The 15,424-nt window shown below is 42.4% G+C and overlaps 1 protein-coding gene across 1 annotated transcript in view; it reads right to left on the bottom strand.

Moving 5' to 3' along the window:
- Positions 1 to 15,167, bottom strand: part of CFI (complement factor I) — a 45,005-nt gene extending 29,838 nt beyond the window's left edge. Inside the window, exons 1-4 of the mRNA XM_060172355.1 lie at positions 15,024 to 15,167; positions 4,549 to 4,581; positions 3,217 to 3,496; positions 106 to 259 (exon numbers count right to left, since the gene is read on the bottom strand). Of these exons, the coding sequence (XP_060028338.1) occupies positions 106 to 259; positions 3,217 to 3,496; positions 4,549 to 4,581; positions 15,024 to 15,080 (524 nt within the window). The 5' untranslated portion in view covers positions 15,081 to 15,167. The remainder of the gene's footprint in view (positions 1 to 105; positions 260 to 3,216; positions 3,497 to 4,548; positions 4,582 to 15,023) is intronic.
- Between the last annotated feature and the right edge of the window lie 257 nt (positions 15,168 to 15,424).

Raw genomic sequence — 15,424 nt, 5'->3', positions numbered from 1 at the left:
CATCTGAGGAAGTTGAGGTTCAAAAAAAAAATTAGATAAACAGAAAACCAAAGAGTTGGAACAATAAAATGGACGCTGGGAAAATCCCTGGATACAAGTACTCACTGAGGGTAGCCCAGTTCACGACAAGCCACATTGGCCTGCGTGATGCTCCATGTGTTTCTGCAAATGAATGCTTCCTTATCTTGATCCACAAGTTTGACTTTAACAACTCCTTCTGCCTCTTTACTCCCAAACGTCAAGGAAACCTTAAATTGTTCTAAGGTTGAAAAAGAAAAAAGAATTGGCTATGATGGTTAGACATTCACTTCCCCTTCATCCAAAGCCTCCAATAATACAGGAATCTAGTATTCGTATTAATATTGATACTACGAAGACCTGAACAAGCAATGATAAATAAGGTGTGTGTGTGTGTGGGTGTGTGTGTCTGTGTGTGTGTGTGTGTGTGTGTTTGGAATATGACCACTCTCAGGTTGCTTTTTCAATCCAGAGAGACAAAGGGACAGAGATAGAGAGAAAGGGAGACATCACAGCATCAGAACTATTCTTAGTGCCAAAAACACACCGATTTGCTTTCAGACTCCAGCCTGGACCTCACACATGGCAAAGCGGAGATAGATGTCATACCCACCTTTTCTCTCCAGCCCGAAAAGGAATTCTTAATGAGTATTTATTGTATAGCTGTGCGGTTCAGTTACACATGACATCACAAATCAACACAGAGCCCTTTAGAAACTCAGCTGCCACTGAGCCAGATTAAAAAAAAAATTAATCTCTTTTATTTATTGGATAGAGAGCCAGAAATCGAGAGGGGAGGAGGTGATAGAGAGGGAGAAAGACAAGAGAGACACCTGCAGCTCTGCTTCACCACTTGAAAAGCTTTCCTCCTGCATGTGGGGACAAGGGGCTTGAACCCAGATCTTTGAGCAATATAACATGTGCACTCAACTAGGTGTGCCACCACCCGGGCACCCTGAGCCAGATTTTAACAGGATGACGTGCCTCAAATGCCCCACCTCCATTTAGTGTTTTTAGTCCTGTTGGTATGCTTCTAAATTCTGCTTCTAAGACCCCTTCTGTTGCATTGCTTGACGTTGTAGTCTATTTTCATAATCACTGTTTTCATTGGTTTAATGCCCACTAGTTCACGATGTCTTTTTGCTCGGCTCCCTCTTGTAGTCACCCTGATTTCCACCAGTCTCTTTTCGCTCCACCCTCTCTACGTCACATCCTGTTTCCACCCTGCTTGGTGAGTATATATACTGCTGCTCTTCTGTTTGAACACGCTTGGGATTGCCTTCCGACTCCCAGAGTCCCAGTCTCTCTCCTGCGAAGCTAGCCCGGCAATAAAGAGATACTGCTTCCCAGCTCAGCCGTGAGTCCCTGTTCGTCTCTCTAGCGCCCGTGAAGCCAGCCCAGCCCGGCAAATGGCGCCCTGAACAGGGGCCAGCATAGTCCTCCCCCCCACACACACCATTGTAACACATGACAGTTAATTGCTCAAGGGTGGGGGAAGCCAGGGATCTGACCCTTTGGTCTCACACCAAAGTTCACATCTTAAAAGAACTCTAGGGGCCGGGTGGTGGCGCACCTGGTTGAATGTACAAGTTACCATGCACAAGGATCAGAGTTCAAGGCCCCAGTTTCCACCTGCAGGGAGGAAGCTTCACAAGTAGGGAAGCAGTGCTGCATATGTCTCTTTTTTTCTTTCTCTCTCCCCTCTGTCTCCCTCTCCCCTCTCAACTTCTTTATGTCGTATCAAATATTCTCTGTGTCCTAGCCTCTCTTTAGCTGGGTGGGGGGAATGGATATGGCTTCCAGGAGTATTGGATTTATGGTGCAGGCACCAAGCCCCAGTGATAACCTTGGTGGCATTTATTCAGTGCCTGCACCATGAATCCGCTGGCCCTGGAGGCCTCCCCCGCTTTTTGTTGCCCTTGTTGTTGTTGTAGCCTTGTTGTGGTTATTATTGTTGTTGATGTCATTCATTGTTGGATAGGACAGAGAGAAATCGAGAGAGGAGGGGAAGACAGAGAGGGGGAGAGAGAAAGACAGACACCTGCAGACCTGCTTCACCGCCTGTGAAGTGACTCCCCTGCAAGTGGGGAGGCGGGGGCTCGAACCTCAACTTTATTTCTTTTTTTTTATAATTTTTGTAAATTTTTTTATTTTATTTTATTTATTCCCTTTTGTTGCCCTTGTTGTTTTATTGTTGTAGTTATTATTATTGTTGTTGTCGTCGTTGTTGGATAGGACAGAGAGAAATGGAGAGAGGAGGAAAGACAGACACCTGCAGACCTGCTTCACCGCCTGTGAAGTGACTCCCCTGCAGGTGGGGAGCCAGGGGCTGGAACCGGGATCCTTGCTCTGCTCTTTGCGCTTCACGCCACATGCACTTGACCCACTGCACTGCCACATGACTCCCATTTATTAACAATTTCTAATCAACAGAGTTTGCAAAGTGGCAGGATAGTATGTATGCCTCCCCCAGGGATACATTTTTTAAATTTTATTTATTTATTCCCTTTTGTTGCCTGTTATTTTATTGTTGTAGTTATTATTGTTGTTGTCGTTGTTGGATAGGACAGAGAGAAATGGAGAGAGGAGGGGAAGACAGAGAGGAGGAGAGAAAGATAGACACCTGCAGGCCTGCTTCACCGCTTGTGAAGCGACTCCCCTGCAGGTGGGGAGCCGGGGCTCGAACCGGGATCCTTATGCCGGTCCTTGTGCTTTGCGCCACCTGCGCTTAACCCGCTGAGCTACAGCCCGACTTCCTCAACTTTTTATTTCTAACATCTGTAAGAGATGGTTAGGTCTTCTCTTCAAAGGGACATAAATGGAACAATTGTTTAGTACAAAAAATAGGGTTTTTTTTCTTTATAAATTGTTATTGGTAACCACCTGTGGCCACTAGTTCTGCATTCTTTAGGTCTGGTAATATTTACTTGCAGTGCTTGCTAATCCTTGAATAGAGACCCCCAGATTCTCTTTTCCTTATTTAGACAACGGGGAGGTTGTGAGCTCCGAAGTCTGGCCCAGTGGTGGAGAAGACAGTTCTGCATCAGGTATGAAAGAAGGGAGACGGGGGAAGGGAGCTCAAGGTTGCCTGACTGCCACTGTTGGCTGCACACCCTTTTGCAAAAGAATAAACGCCTGGCCACAACTTATCTATTGCTTTGACAAGTCATTTCAATTGGATGCTATTTACAGACCTACCTCCACTTGTACACGGTCCAGTTTTTAAGAACTTTGCCTCTGGACGGAGACACTCAAAGCTCTTCAGCTGGCAGTAGGTTGGGTATCGTCTCCCGGTGGTGGAGCACACCGTGGTGCCATTCTTAGGGCACTGATAAGGGAGTTTACAGACACAGGTGCCATCGATGCATTTCTGCCATGGGAGGCAGAAGACCTTACTGCAGGAGAGAGAGGTATACTTTTCTGCTAAGCATTTTTCCTCCACCAGATCCTCCTGAGCTGTGCCTGAGATCAGAATATGCTGTGCAACACAAATCAACAAGTTAGAAGCAAGCACAAGCCTCCCTTAAAAAAAAAAATTGTGTGTGTAAGAAAAGAAAAAATGCAAAAACCAACTCACCCACCCACAGCTGAGATGAAAGATAGCAATAAGATACCACCCCACACCTTTGAGAATGTCATACATCAGAAAGGACATTAACAAGTGCCTGTGATAAGGCGAGGTGGTGGCGCACAGGTTTGAGCACATATGTTACAATGCACAAGGACCCAGGTTCGAGCCCCCGGTCCTGACTTGCAGGAGGAAGGTTTTGTGAATGGTGAAGCAGGGCTGCAGGTGTCTGTCTCTCTTCCTCTCTATTTCCCCCTTCCTCTTAATTTCTGACGGTCTCTAACCAATAAATAAATGAAGATAATAAAAAAAATTAAAAGAGAAAATAAAGTGCTGTTAATATATGTACTGACATTCCCTTATCTTCACAGCTGTTTATGTGTTACTTATAGAGAAATAAATTCATGGGCTAGGAGGTGGTGCAGTGGTTAGAGAGCTGGACTTTAAAGCATGAGGTCCCTGGCATCACATATGCTCGAGTGATACTCTGATTCTCTCTCTCCTCTCTCAGGTTAATAAATAAATATTTTAAAAGAAAAGAAAGAAATTCATATATAGTGGGGATACATGCTCAAAAAATTCTAGCAGTTATTACTATAGCTAAGTAATTCACAAAATATTCAGTTCATTTAGCAGCTCCTGTGTGAGTATGTGTGTGTGACCGTGTGTTTTATTATTATTATTTTAAACCAGAACACTGCTCAGTTCTAGCCTATGTTGGTGCAGGGGACTGAACCAGGGACTTTGGAGTTTCAGTCATGAGAGTCTCTAGGCATAACCATTAGGCTATCTTCCTTGCCCTGGGCTTTTATTTCTTTGGCTGCATGGTCCTTCCCTTGATTTTTGTGTGAGATAGTAAGGATTTCATGTGAATTTGGTCTTTATAGCCTATCCAGGAGTACAACAAAACCCCTTTTAGACAGAAAGTTACTAGAAAGCAAGAAACAGTTACTGAACATCACCTTCTTGTTGTTCCTTTGTTTTTGTCTGTTAATCTATGAAGGAAAAAAAAAAAAGGGAATTATGACTAAAGCAAAGTCCACCATTTCTCCATTTGCTGCTAATTGGCTGAGTGATCTAAGATGAGTCATTTTCTGATGTTGCATCCTCTTCTATAAAAAGTAGAAACGGGAGTCGGGCTGTAGCGCAGCGGGTTAAGCGCAGGTGGTGCAAAGCACAAGGACCAGCATAAGGGTCCCGGTTCGAACCCGGGCTCCCCACCTGCAGGGGAGTCGCTTCACAGGCGGTGAAGCAGGTCTGCAGGTGTCTATCTTTCTCTCCTCCTCTCTGTCTTCCCCTCCTCTCTCCATTTCTCTCTGTCCTATCCAACAACGACAACAACAGTAATAACTACAACAATAAAACAACAAGGGCAACAAAAGGGAATAAATAAATTTTTAAAAAAGTAGAAACAAGGGAGGCTGGAGGTAGTGCAGCAAGTTAAGTACACGTGGCACAAAGCGCAAAGTTCGGGGTAACGATCCCGGTTCGAGCCCCGCCTCCCCACCTGCAGGGGAGTCGCTTTACAGGCGGTAAAGCAGGTCTGTCTGCAGCTGTCTGTCTTTCGCTTCCCCCTCTCTGTCTTCTCCTCCTCTCTCAGTTTCTCTCTGTCCTATCCAACAAAAACGACATCAATAATAACTACAACAGTAAAACAAGGGGGAGAGTTGGGCAGTAGCGCAGCAGGTTAAGCACACGTGGTGTGAAGCGTAAGGATCCCAGTTCGAGACCCGGATCCCCACCTATAGGGGAGTCGCTTCACAGGTGGTGAAGCAGGTCTGCAGGTATCTATCTTTCTCTCCCCCTCTCTGTCTTCCCCTCCTCTCTGCATTTCTCTCTTTCTTATGTAACAATGACAGCATCAATAACAACAACAATAACTACAACAACAATAAAAAAAGAAACAAGGGCAACAAAAGGGAATAAATAAATAAATATTTTTTAAAATCTTAAAAAATAAAAAGTAGAAACAAGGGGCCAGATGGTGACTCACCTGGTTAAGCACACACATTACAGTGTGCAAGGACTCAAGTTTAAGCCCCTGGTTCCTACCTTCAGGGGGAAAACTTAACGGGTAGTAAAGCATATCTGCAGGTGCTTCTCTGTCTCTCTTCCTCCCTCTATCTCTCCCTCTCCTCTCAATTTCTCTCTGACTTTATCCAATAATAAATACTTTTTAAAAAAAAAAAGTGGAGATAAAAATAATAGAGCTTTTTGAAGACCACATGAAAAATGCAAGGTTAAGTATAAATAAACACTCAAGATCCCATTCAAGTGGTCCTGTCCACACTCTTCTAACCCTCCCTTCTTCCCAGTCCTTTCTGTTGTCTCTCTGGAGGCAGAACACACTCTCTCACTTCTGGGTTTTGAGCCTGGCCATGTGACTTGCTTCAAACCAACAGGGTGTCAGAGACACGAGATGCATTGCAAGTACAGGTGCACAACAATGAAAACAACATGACTCAGCTGGCAAGTGAGAAGCAGCCTGTTGAGCCCAGTTCAGAACAACAGATCTTCAGTTGACCTGCAGGTTAGGAACCGCCATATGAAACTCTGAAGATATTGTAATGGCTTTATCGTCAGGATACTACCCAACTGGTGCAATCATGGTTTCCTTGGGACACGTGGAAAAAAACATAAAAAAATTCTGTCTTTTGTCACTGTTGCTGCTTGCTGCCTGTTCCCAGTTCCTGGACTGCTCTTTCATGGCTCTCAGCTTTTTTCCAGGGTTGCCTCTCCTAAGGCTCACACACGTGCAGTTAAACCTTGGAAATCAACCTTTCTCATGGGTCTGGTCTATTCTTACCCAGCTTTTGCCCTGGCTCTTTCTGCTGTCATGGATCTCGGCACAGCTTCCCAGGACCCACCATGCTGCTTCTGACCAGAGAAATTGAACACATGGAGCTACACGATTGGTACTCAACTCATGGGCTTATGGGCCTAGCTTATACTTTTTAAAAATATATGTTTTATTTACTTATTTATTTTCCCTTTTTGTTGCTCTTGTTGTATTTATCATTGTTGTGGTTAGTATTATTGTTGTTATTGACACTGTTGTTGCTGGATAGGACAGAGAGAAATGGAGAAAGGAGGGGAAGACAGAGATGGGAAGAGAAAGATAGACACCTGCTTCACCGCTTGTGAAGCAACCCCCCTGCAGGTGGGGAGCTGGGGGCTTGAACTGGGATCCTTACACCAGTCCTTGAGTTCCGTGCCATGTACGTTTAACCCTCTGCACTACAGCCCGACCCCCAGGCCTAGCTTATTCTTACCCCTGTGGCTAAATGCTTGTGTGCTACCATAATAAGTCATTGATTGTTTAAACTAAAAGAAAAAAAATTCTCTTTCTCCTAGAAGTGAATAAATAACTTTAAAAAAATATTTATTAGATAGAGACAACCAGAAATAGAGAGGGCAAGGGGAAATAGAGACACCTGCAGCCCTGCTTCACTAATCACGAAGCTTTCCTCCTGCAGGTGGGGACTGGAGGCTCAAGCCTGGGTCCTTGCACATTGTAACATGTGCACTCAACCAGGTGCACTAACACCTGGTCCCCTGAATAAATAACTTAAGCCCTGCAGGTTAGTTATATCCAGATCTTTTCCAGTGGAAGAGTTTTAGGCTGCCTATGACCTCAGCTCTTCTCATCATAGCTTGACCAACAATTTGTTTCTCCAATATTTCCTCTCCTGGGACCTCCCCATCTTGGGTGACAGCTGTTTCTGATTATAAAGTCACGTCTTGTGAACAGAATGATTAGCAAGCATTCTATTCAGAATAAAAAGTTAAAGAGGAAGTGGACCCTTAAGCATAGGAGTCCCAAATTGTATCCTTGGCATTGCATATGCCAGATTATGCTCTGGTTCTCTCTCTGTTTCCTCCCCCACCCCTTAACAAATAAAATACCTAATGGTGAATTGTTCCAACTCACACCAAGAATTGGATAAAGTCTTTTGTTGTTCCTCTTCTGGTTTGTTTTTAAAGTAAATAGTCTACTGTTCCCCATACCAGAATGTTGTTGTTGCAAGTGGTGGGGAAAGGGGTTACACTGGGTCTTTTGGGCTCTTCTCCCCTGTACTTTAGTCTCTGAAAATTGAGATTATCATTCTGTGGTCAGTTCTATTCCTTTTGCCTCACAAATTAAATAAAAATACTAGTCTTGGTTTTTTAAAAGCATTTATAAAAAGATGGTTAATTTTCTGGTTTTATTCATTTTTTTCTTTAAAAAGTAGACATTAGGGCTAGCACGTATGTTTCTTACACACCACCCAGGTTGGAACACAGTCATCACAACACTGAGGAAAGCTGTGCTATTCTTCCTTCCTAATCTATCTATCATCTGTCTGTCTGTCTGTCTATCTATCTATATCTTTATTTTTCTAGGGTCCAGCAATGTCTCTATGAGCCCATATTTAGTGATAACTTTGCAATGTGCAAACACCCCCAGAAGACACTGAGATTCTTTCTGATGTTCTGATTATATACAAAATAACATTATAATGAGTCTCTTTATTTGAAGTACAATCCTTCCCAAATAGACTAGATGTAGCTGTCAGACAATTATCTGGGAGTGAAATTTCTGAATCAGAGGAATGAACAGTTTTAATTTTGAAAGGAATCACTTAGCTTTTTTTTCCCTTTTAAAAAATATTTATTTATTTATTTATTTATTTATTATTGGGTAGAGACAGAGAGAAATTAAGTGGAGGGGGAGATAGAGATGGAGAGAGAGACAGAGAAACACCTGCAGCCCTTCTTCACCACTTGTGAAGCTTTCCCCCTGCAGGTGGGTCCCAGGGGCTTAAACCTGGGTCCTTGTGCCCTGTAGTGTGAGTGCTTAACCAGGGGTGCCATGGCCTGGCCCCCTTAGTTTCTTTCTTTCTTTCCTTCTTTCTTTTTTATATATTTATTTTCCCTTTTGTTGCCCTTGGTGTTTTTTATTGTTGTTGTCGTTATTATTGTTGTTGTTGTCATCGTTGTTGGATAGGACAGAGAGAAATGGAGAGAGGAGAAGAAGGCAGAGAGGGGGAGAGAAAGACAGACACCTGCAGACCTGCCTCACCGCCTGGGAAGCGACTCCCCTGCAGGTGGGGAGCCGGGGTTCGAACCGGGATCCTTACGCCGGTCCCTGCGCTTTGTGCCATGTGAGCTTCACCCGCTGCGCTACCGCCCGACTCCCCAGTTTCTTTCTTTCTGTAAAGGTTATTTAATTTACATCAATATAACAGTTCCTGCATTTTCCATACTCTTTAACCATAGGGAAAAAATATATATATATATATAGTCCAGTTTGATATGTAAAAGCAGAATTATTACACCAAAGCAAAGGACTCTGGAGAGGGTGGATAAGAAGAAAACTTTGGGGGCCTATTACATAATGAAATTGTATGCATATGTCAATGATTATACTGTAAAGCATTAACTCCCTCAATAACATTTTTTTTAAAAAGTTATCAGTGTAAAGTCTGACTTGCTTTTCATCTGGTGAATAAGACTCAGTGTCATTCAAATGCACAAATGTTGAGATTTTTGTTTCTTTCTCCTTGTACTAGATCTGTCTTTGGCTGATGGATACTGGAAGTTATTCTTTGATAATAAATAAATGAGCACTTCATCTTTAGGAATTGCAAAAAAAAATGGGGCATAGAACTTTGGTTGTGGCACTATAAGCAGCATGGCACTATACACCTTTTATCTTATATTCTTGTCAATGCATTCAAATCACAGATGACATTTTTAAAAAATAGATTGCAAAAAATTATCTGTGCATTGACATATGGCAAGATTTTTGTCACACAGAGTAAATAATGTTTACCTCCCTCCAACAGAACAAAATTAGTTTACATAAAAAGCATGGAATACATGAATCAGAAATTATATAGAAAAGTGTCAACAGCAAAGACTGGTGCTCAATTTAAGCTTATATGTTTTTTGTATTTATTTTATTTTACTTTTTGTTGCCCTTGTTTTTTAATTGTTATAGTTATTATTGTTGTTGTTATAGATGTCGTTGTTGTTAGATAGGACAGAGAGAAATGGAGAGAGGAGGGGAAGACAGAGGGGGGGAGAGAAAGACAGACACCTGCAGACCTGCTTCACCTCCTGTGAAGCGACTCCTTATGCTGGTCCCTGTGCTTTGCGCCACATGCGCTTAACCAGCTGTGCTACCGCCTGGCTCCCGAAGCTTATATATTTTTTTCAGTGTCCACTGATATCTTTTTTTATCATTTTATTGTGAATGGTTTACAGTACAGTTGTTAACACATAGGTAAAATTTCTCATCTCCTCTCTCTCTGATAGCTGTCTGTAAAACACTCTCAACCTCAATTTAAGTCCTTTTCTGGTATCACGTACTAGTTAGTACTCCAGCAACAACAACAATCCTTACCCCAGAGTACTTTGCTTTAATGCACCAATGATGACATTAAAATCATTAAATACTGATGGCCTTATATTATAATATAGATAAGGTCTGTTCTCTTATAGTGTTCATAAAGAGCTACTGAATGGACAGAATGAAATGAAATATATGAATAGAAGTGAATACAATTAACAACACTGGGCTTTTGTTTGTTTTTCTCTTTCTAAAAATTAAGGTGCTCCCCAATAACAAAATCATAAAAAAAAATTAAGGTGCAGTGGATTGACCTTTGGGAAGCTGGGTTGCGAGAAGCTTATGTTTAACTTTATAAAGTCAACTACAGCAATTGTAAATACTTATGCTTTCTCTATGGCAGCCTCACTACTTCTTTTCTTTTTCTTTCTTTCTTCTTTTTTTTTTTTTTTTTACATAGAGTGAGAGACAGAGAAGGAGAGAGTGGATAGATACCACAATACTGCTCCACCTCCATGCTGTTGCTATCACCTCGATGCCTGGGAGTTCTCTCTGTCATAAGTCAGTGTTTGAAAAAATATTAGCACAAATTCATTTGCTACTTTAAAATAAAAAATAAGAGTTAATACAAGAATTATAAAAATTCAAAATATATATGAGAGGGTTGGGTAGTGACACACCCAGTGGAGAGCACAGGTCACCATGCACAAGGACTCAAGTTTAAGCCTCTGGGTCCCACTTGCATGCATGGGGGGGGAAGCTTCACATGTGGTAAAGCAGGTCCACAGGTGTCTTTCTTTCTTTCTCTTTCTCTATCACCCCACTCCCTCCCCATTTCTCTGTCTCTACCCAATAAATAAATAAATATATGTAAGAAATAAAAATCACCAGTAATCCCACAACTAGACAAGACAACTATTGTCTATTTGATATACATTCTCCAAGGACTTTTCTGTTACTATTTGTATCCGTGGTTATGTGTGTTTCTATGTGTGCATTTATACCTGGGATCAATCTTTCTGTTGTATATTTTTGAGAGAGAGATAGAAGAGGAAAGAGAGAGAGAAGGGGTGGATGGATGGATGGAGGGAGGGAGAGATAAAGATATATAGATAGACATAGACAGACATAGACATAGACAAAGACATAGACATAGACAAAGACAAAGACATAGACATAGACATAGACATAGACATAGACATAGACATAGACATAGACATAGACATAGACATAGACATAGACAAAGACATAGACATAGACATAGACATAGACAAAGACATAGACAGACATAGACAAAGACAATGACATAGACATAGACAAAGACATAGACAGACATAGACAAAGACATAGACAAAGACAAAGACATAGACATAGACAAAGACAAAGACAAAGACATAGACATAGACAGACATAGACATAGACAGACATAGACAAAGACAATGACATAGACATAGACAAAGACATAGACATAGACATAGACATAGACATAGACATAGACATAGACATAGACATAGACATAGACATAGACATATACCAAAGCATTGCTCTTCCACCCCTGGGGCTTCACTTGTCTGATTTTGGTGCTCCCAGGTGGTACCATGTGTTGAACTCAGGGCCTCATGCACTGAAGGTGTATACTCTACCTAAGAGTTATCTCTTTGACCCCAGAGTGCATAATTTTAATGATTAAAATACAGCTCATTTATGACTATAAAATTTAAATTCGTTCACATCAACTGGCACTTAGTTTATTTCCATTTTCTCTCTATTATAAAACTGCAATGGGAGTCGGGCTGTAGCGCAGCAGGTTAAGCGCAGGTCACACAAAGCGCAAGGACCAGCATAAGGATCCCGGTTCAAGCCCTGGTTCCCCACCTGCAGGGGAGTCGCTTCACAAGTGATGAAGCAGGTCTGCAGGTGTCTGTCTTCTCTCTCCCTCTCTGCCTTCCCCTCCTTTCTCTCTGTCCTATCCAACAACAATGACAACAATAATAACTACAACAAAACAACAAGAGCAACAAAAGGGAATAAATAAATAAAATAAATATTTTTTAAAAAACTGCAACAATGATAAATGTTTTAAACTTTCAAGAGATTTATAGTATGCAGCTCTAATTTCTAAGGTAGTGTTTTTCCTTAGACTTGTTTTCCCTTTGGTGCTGGAAAATGACGTGAGAGCCTTGCCCATGAGCAACACGGTTGACTCTCCTCCCTGACCCAGTTTTTCATTCTGTCTCCTTAGAGACTGAGGAAGAGAGATTGGTGCTTCACTCTGCCACCCATGGAGTTGTCCCCTGTGCTGTCCACGGTGCACCAAGTGGTGCCAGGAATGGAATTCAGAGCCTCATACATGATAAGATGTGTGTTCTATCATGGGTCAGCTCCGGATCCCCACAATGTACCTCTTAAAAATTATTTATACCATCTAGGAGGTGGCGCAGTGAATAAAAGGTTGGTCTTTTTTTTTTTTTCCTCCAGGGTTATTGCTGGGCTCGGTGCCTGTACCATGAATCCACCGCTCCTGGAGGCCATTCCCCCCCCCCCTTTTGTTGCCCTTGTTGTGGTAGCCTCGTTGTAGTTATTATTATTGCCATTGTTGATGTTGTTCATTGCTGGATAGGACAGAGAGAAATGGAGAGAGGGGAAGACAGAGAGGGGGAGAGAAAGACAGACACCCGCAGACCTGCTCCACCGCTTGTGAAGCGACTCCCCTGCAGGTGGGGAGCCGGGGACTCGAACCGGCATCCTTACTTACGCTGGTCCCTGTGCTTTGTGCCACATGCGCTTAACCCACTGCGCCACCACCCAACCCCCAAAAGGTTGGTCTTTAAAGCAGGAGATTCTGAGTTCCATCCCCAGCATCCTAAGTACCAGCATGATGTTCTGGTTCTGCCTCATCTCATAAATAGATGCAGACTTCAGCATATAAACAAATAAACAAACAAGTAAACAAAATATTTAGGAGAGCTGTGCTCAGCTCTGGCCTGTGCAGTGCTTTGCATCTAAACTGGGATCTCTGTGCTGTGCTGTGATGCAGAGCAATCATCCCACCCTCTTTAGATCTTTGCTTTTTAAAGATGACATTAACAGGTCAGGTGGTGGCACACCTGGTTGAGCGCACATGTTACAATGCAAAAGGACCAGGGTTCAAGCCCATGGTCCCCACCTGCAGAGGGAAAGCTTTGGAAGTGGTGAAGCAGGGCTGCAAGTGTCTCTCTGTCATTCTCCCTTCCTATCACTTCCTTCTCTCTCAATTTTTGGCTGTCTCTATCCAATAAATAAATAAAGATAAAAAAATAAAAGGGGGGCTGGGCAATAGTGCAGCGGGTTAAGCGCACTGGCGCAAAGCGCAAGCAAGGACCGGCTTAAGGATCCAGGTGGGAGCCCCCAGCTCCCCACCTGCAGGGGGTCACTTCATAAATGGTGAGGCAGGTCTGCAGGTGTCTGTCTTTCTCTCCCCCCCTCTGTCTTTCCCTCCCGTCTCCATTTCTCTCTGTCCTATCCAACAGCAATAACAACAGTAACAATACTAACAACAACAAGGGCAATAGAAAAAAAAAGGAGTAGTGGATTCCTAGCGTAGGCATAGAGCCCTAGGGGTAACCCTGGAGGCAAAGTAAATAATTAAATAAATAAATAGGAGTAACAGTTAGTAAGAATTCTTTGGGACAAAATGGAAGATGAAAAAGAACCAGAAGTGATTGCACTTAGCAAAATAAGTAAAGAAATGAAAGGCAACTATTGGATGGTTTTACTTCTATGTGAAACTGAGTGAACTCAGAAATAAAGAAGTGAAACACTGGTGCGGGAGGTGACACAGTGGATAAAGCATGGGATTCTCAACCATGAGGTCCTGAGTTCGATCCCCGGCAGCACATGTACCAGAGTGATGTCTGGTACATTTCTCTCCTCCTATCCCTCTCATGAATAAATAAATAAATTTTTAAAAAGAAGTGAAACACATGCATTTGGGGAAAACAAATGAATAAACAAGAGTAAAGGAATTGTCTTTAAGACTTTGTGAAAACTACAGTGTCTATTGTTGGGAGGGTTGGGGACACAGAACTTTGGTGGTGGGTCTGGTGTGAAACTACGCTCTGTGATCTTACAGTCTGTAAATTAAGATTAGTCTCAAAAACCAGAGCCCTGCTCAGCTCTGGCTTGTGGTAGTGCTGGGGGTTGAACCTGGATCTCAGAGCCTCAGGTGTGAACATCTTTTGCAGAACCATTATGCTGTCTCCCCAGCCCCACCAGCTGTGATTATATTCTTGTGGTCAGCATGCTTTCAGTAAAAAAAAGTAGGCCATCACCAATAAATACCTAACATGTCTAACCTTCATGGATGGCCTTGCAATTGGACTACTTACTATCTATCACTTGCTTTAATTCACCAGTGATCCAAAGTGTACGTTCCGATCAAAGGGATCTATTCGCCTGCAGGATTCTGGTGTTGGCAATTAGCTCTCTTTCTGCCATTGCACCTCCTGCTTCTCCAGGCTGGAAATCACATTACCTCTCCCCCCTGATCAAATTCAATCTACAACTTCTTGTATGCAGAAATTTCTCCTCTCATCCAAGCTCCTTAGGAACCTGATATTTGTACCATTTTGGCAATTAAATATCTACTGTCCTGTAACGTTTCCTTGGGTTCCCAGATGTTATTTGACTCTTGAGTATTTCCTCATTGGCACATATATATCACCCTGTACAACAACAATATCACTTGCCCAGCAATATGACTTCATGTAGAAGGACCTTGGCGAATGCTTGCTAGTTGAGTGTGGTAACTGTAAATCGTAACTTTGTATTAGGAAAATTCACATCCAACTTTTATGCATAAGATAAGAGCCCACAAACATTATCTTTTTAAAACTCTTTCATATTGAGAGCAACATGAAATCCTTGCTACGGACTATATGCTGCCCTTGTCGGTATCTGAACTATGTAATCTTGGACAGTTTTTTCTGTATTTTTTTTTTTGTCTGTCTAAAGCATCTACTTAGAAGAATTTGCAATTCTTGTCCCCATCTCTAGACAAGCATGCATAAAACTAGGTTCAGTACAAACAGTCCAACGACTTGGCATAAATACTGAATTACTTACTTTGCAAGAGCTCGGGAAGAAACAAAACAGTAACAAGAGAAGGTGGACAGGCTTCATGCTGGAGACAGCCAGGGTCTGCGGCTTTCCTGTGGACTCTCTTCCACCAGGGGATGTTCTTTTGAAATTTAATTTTTAACCTCTGAAAAAATATTTAAAAAGAGCAAGGCTTATAAAGAGCTTTGTACTTTTGAACCTGTGGGGAATTTGGCTATGATCCAGAGTTTTACCGTAACTGAAAGCAAAAAAGTAAAAGGGGGAGGGTGCTCTGTGGTACATACCTGAGGGAGGGAGGGAGGGCGACAGCCAACAGGAAAGGTGCTTTCTTCCAGAGAAGCTGATCCCCTACTGTGCTGCTAGACAATGCCTCACTGTGTTTTCCAGGGAGAAAGAAATCTCTTATG

The sequence above is a fragment of the Erinaceus europaeus genome, chromosome 2, assembly GCF_950295315.1.
Source record: "Erinaceus europaeus chromosome 2, mEriEur2.1, whole genome shotgun sequence".
Lineage (NCBI taxonomy): Eukaryota > Metazoa > Chordata > Mammalia > Eulipotyphla > Erinaceidae > Erinaceus > Erinaceus europaeus.
The sequence above is the reverse complement of the archived record's forward strand: the minus strand, read 5'-3'. Positions and strand labels throughout refer to the sequence as shown.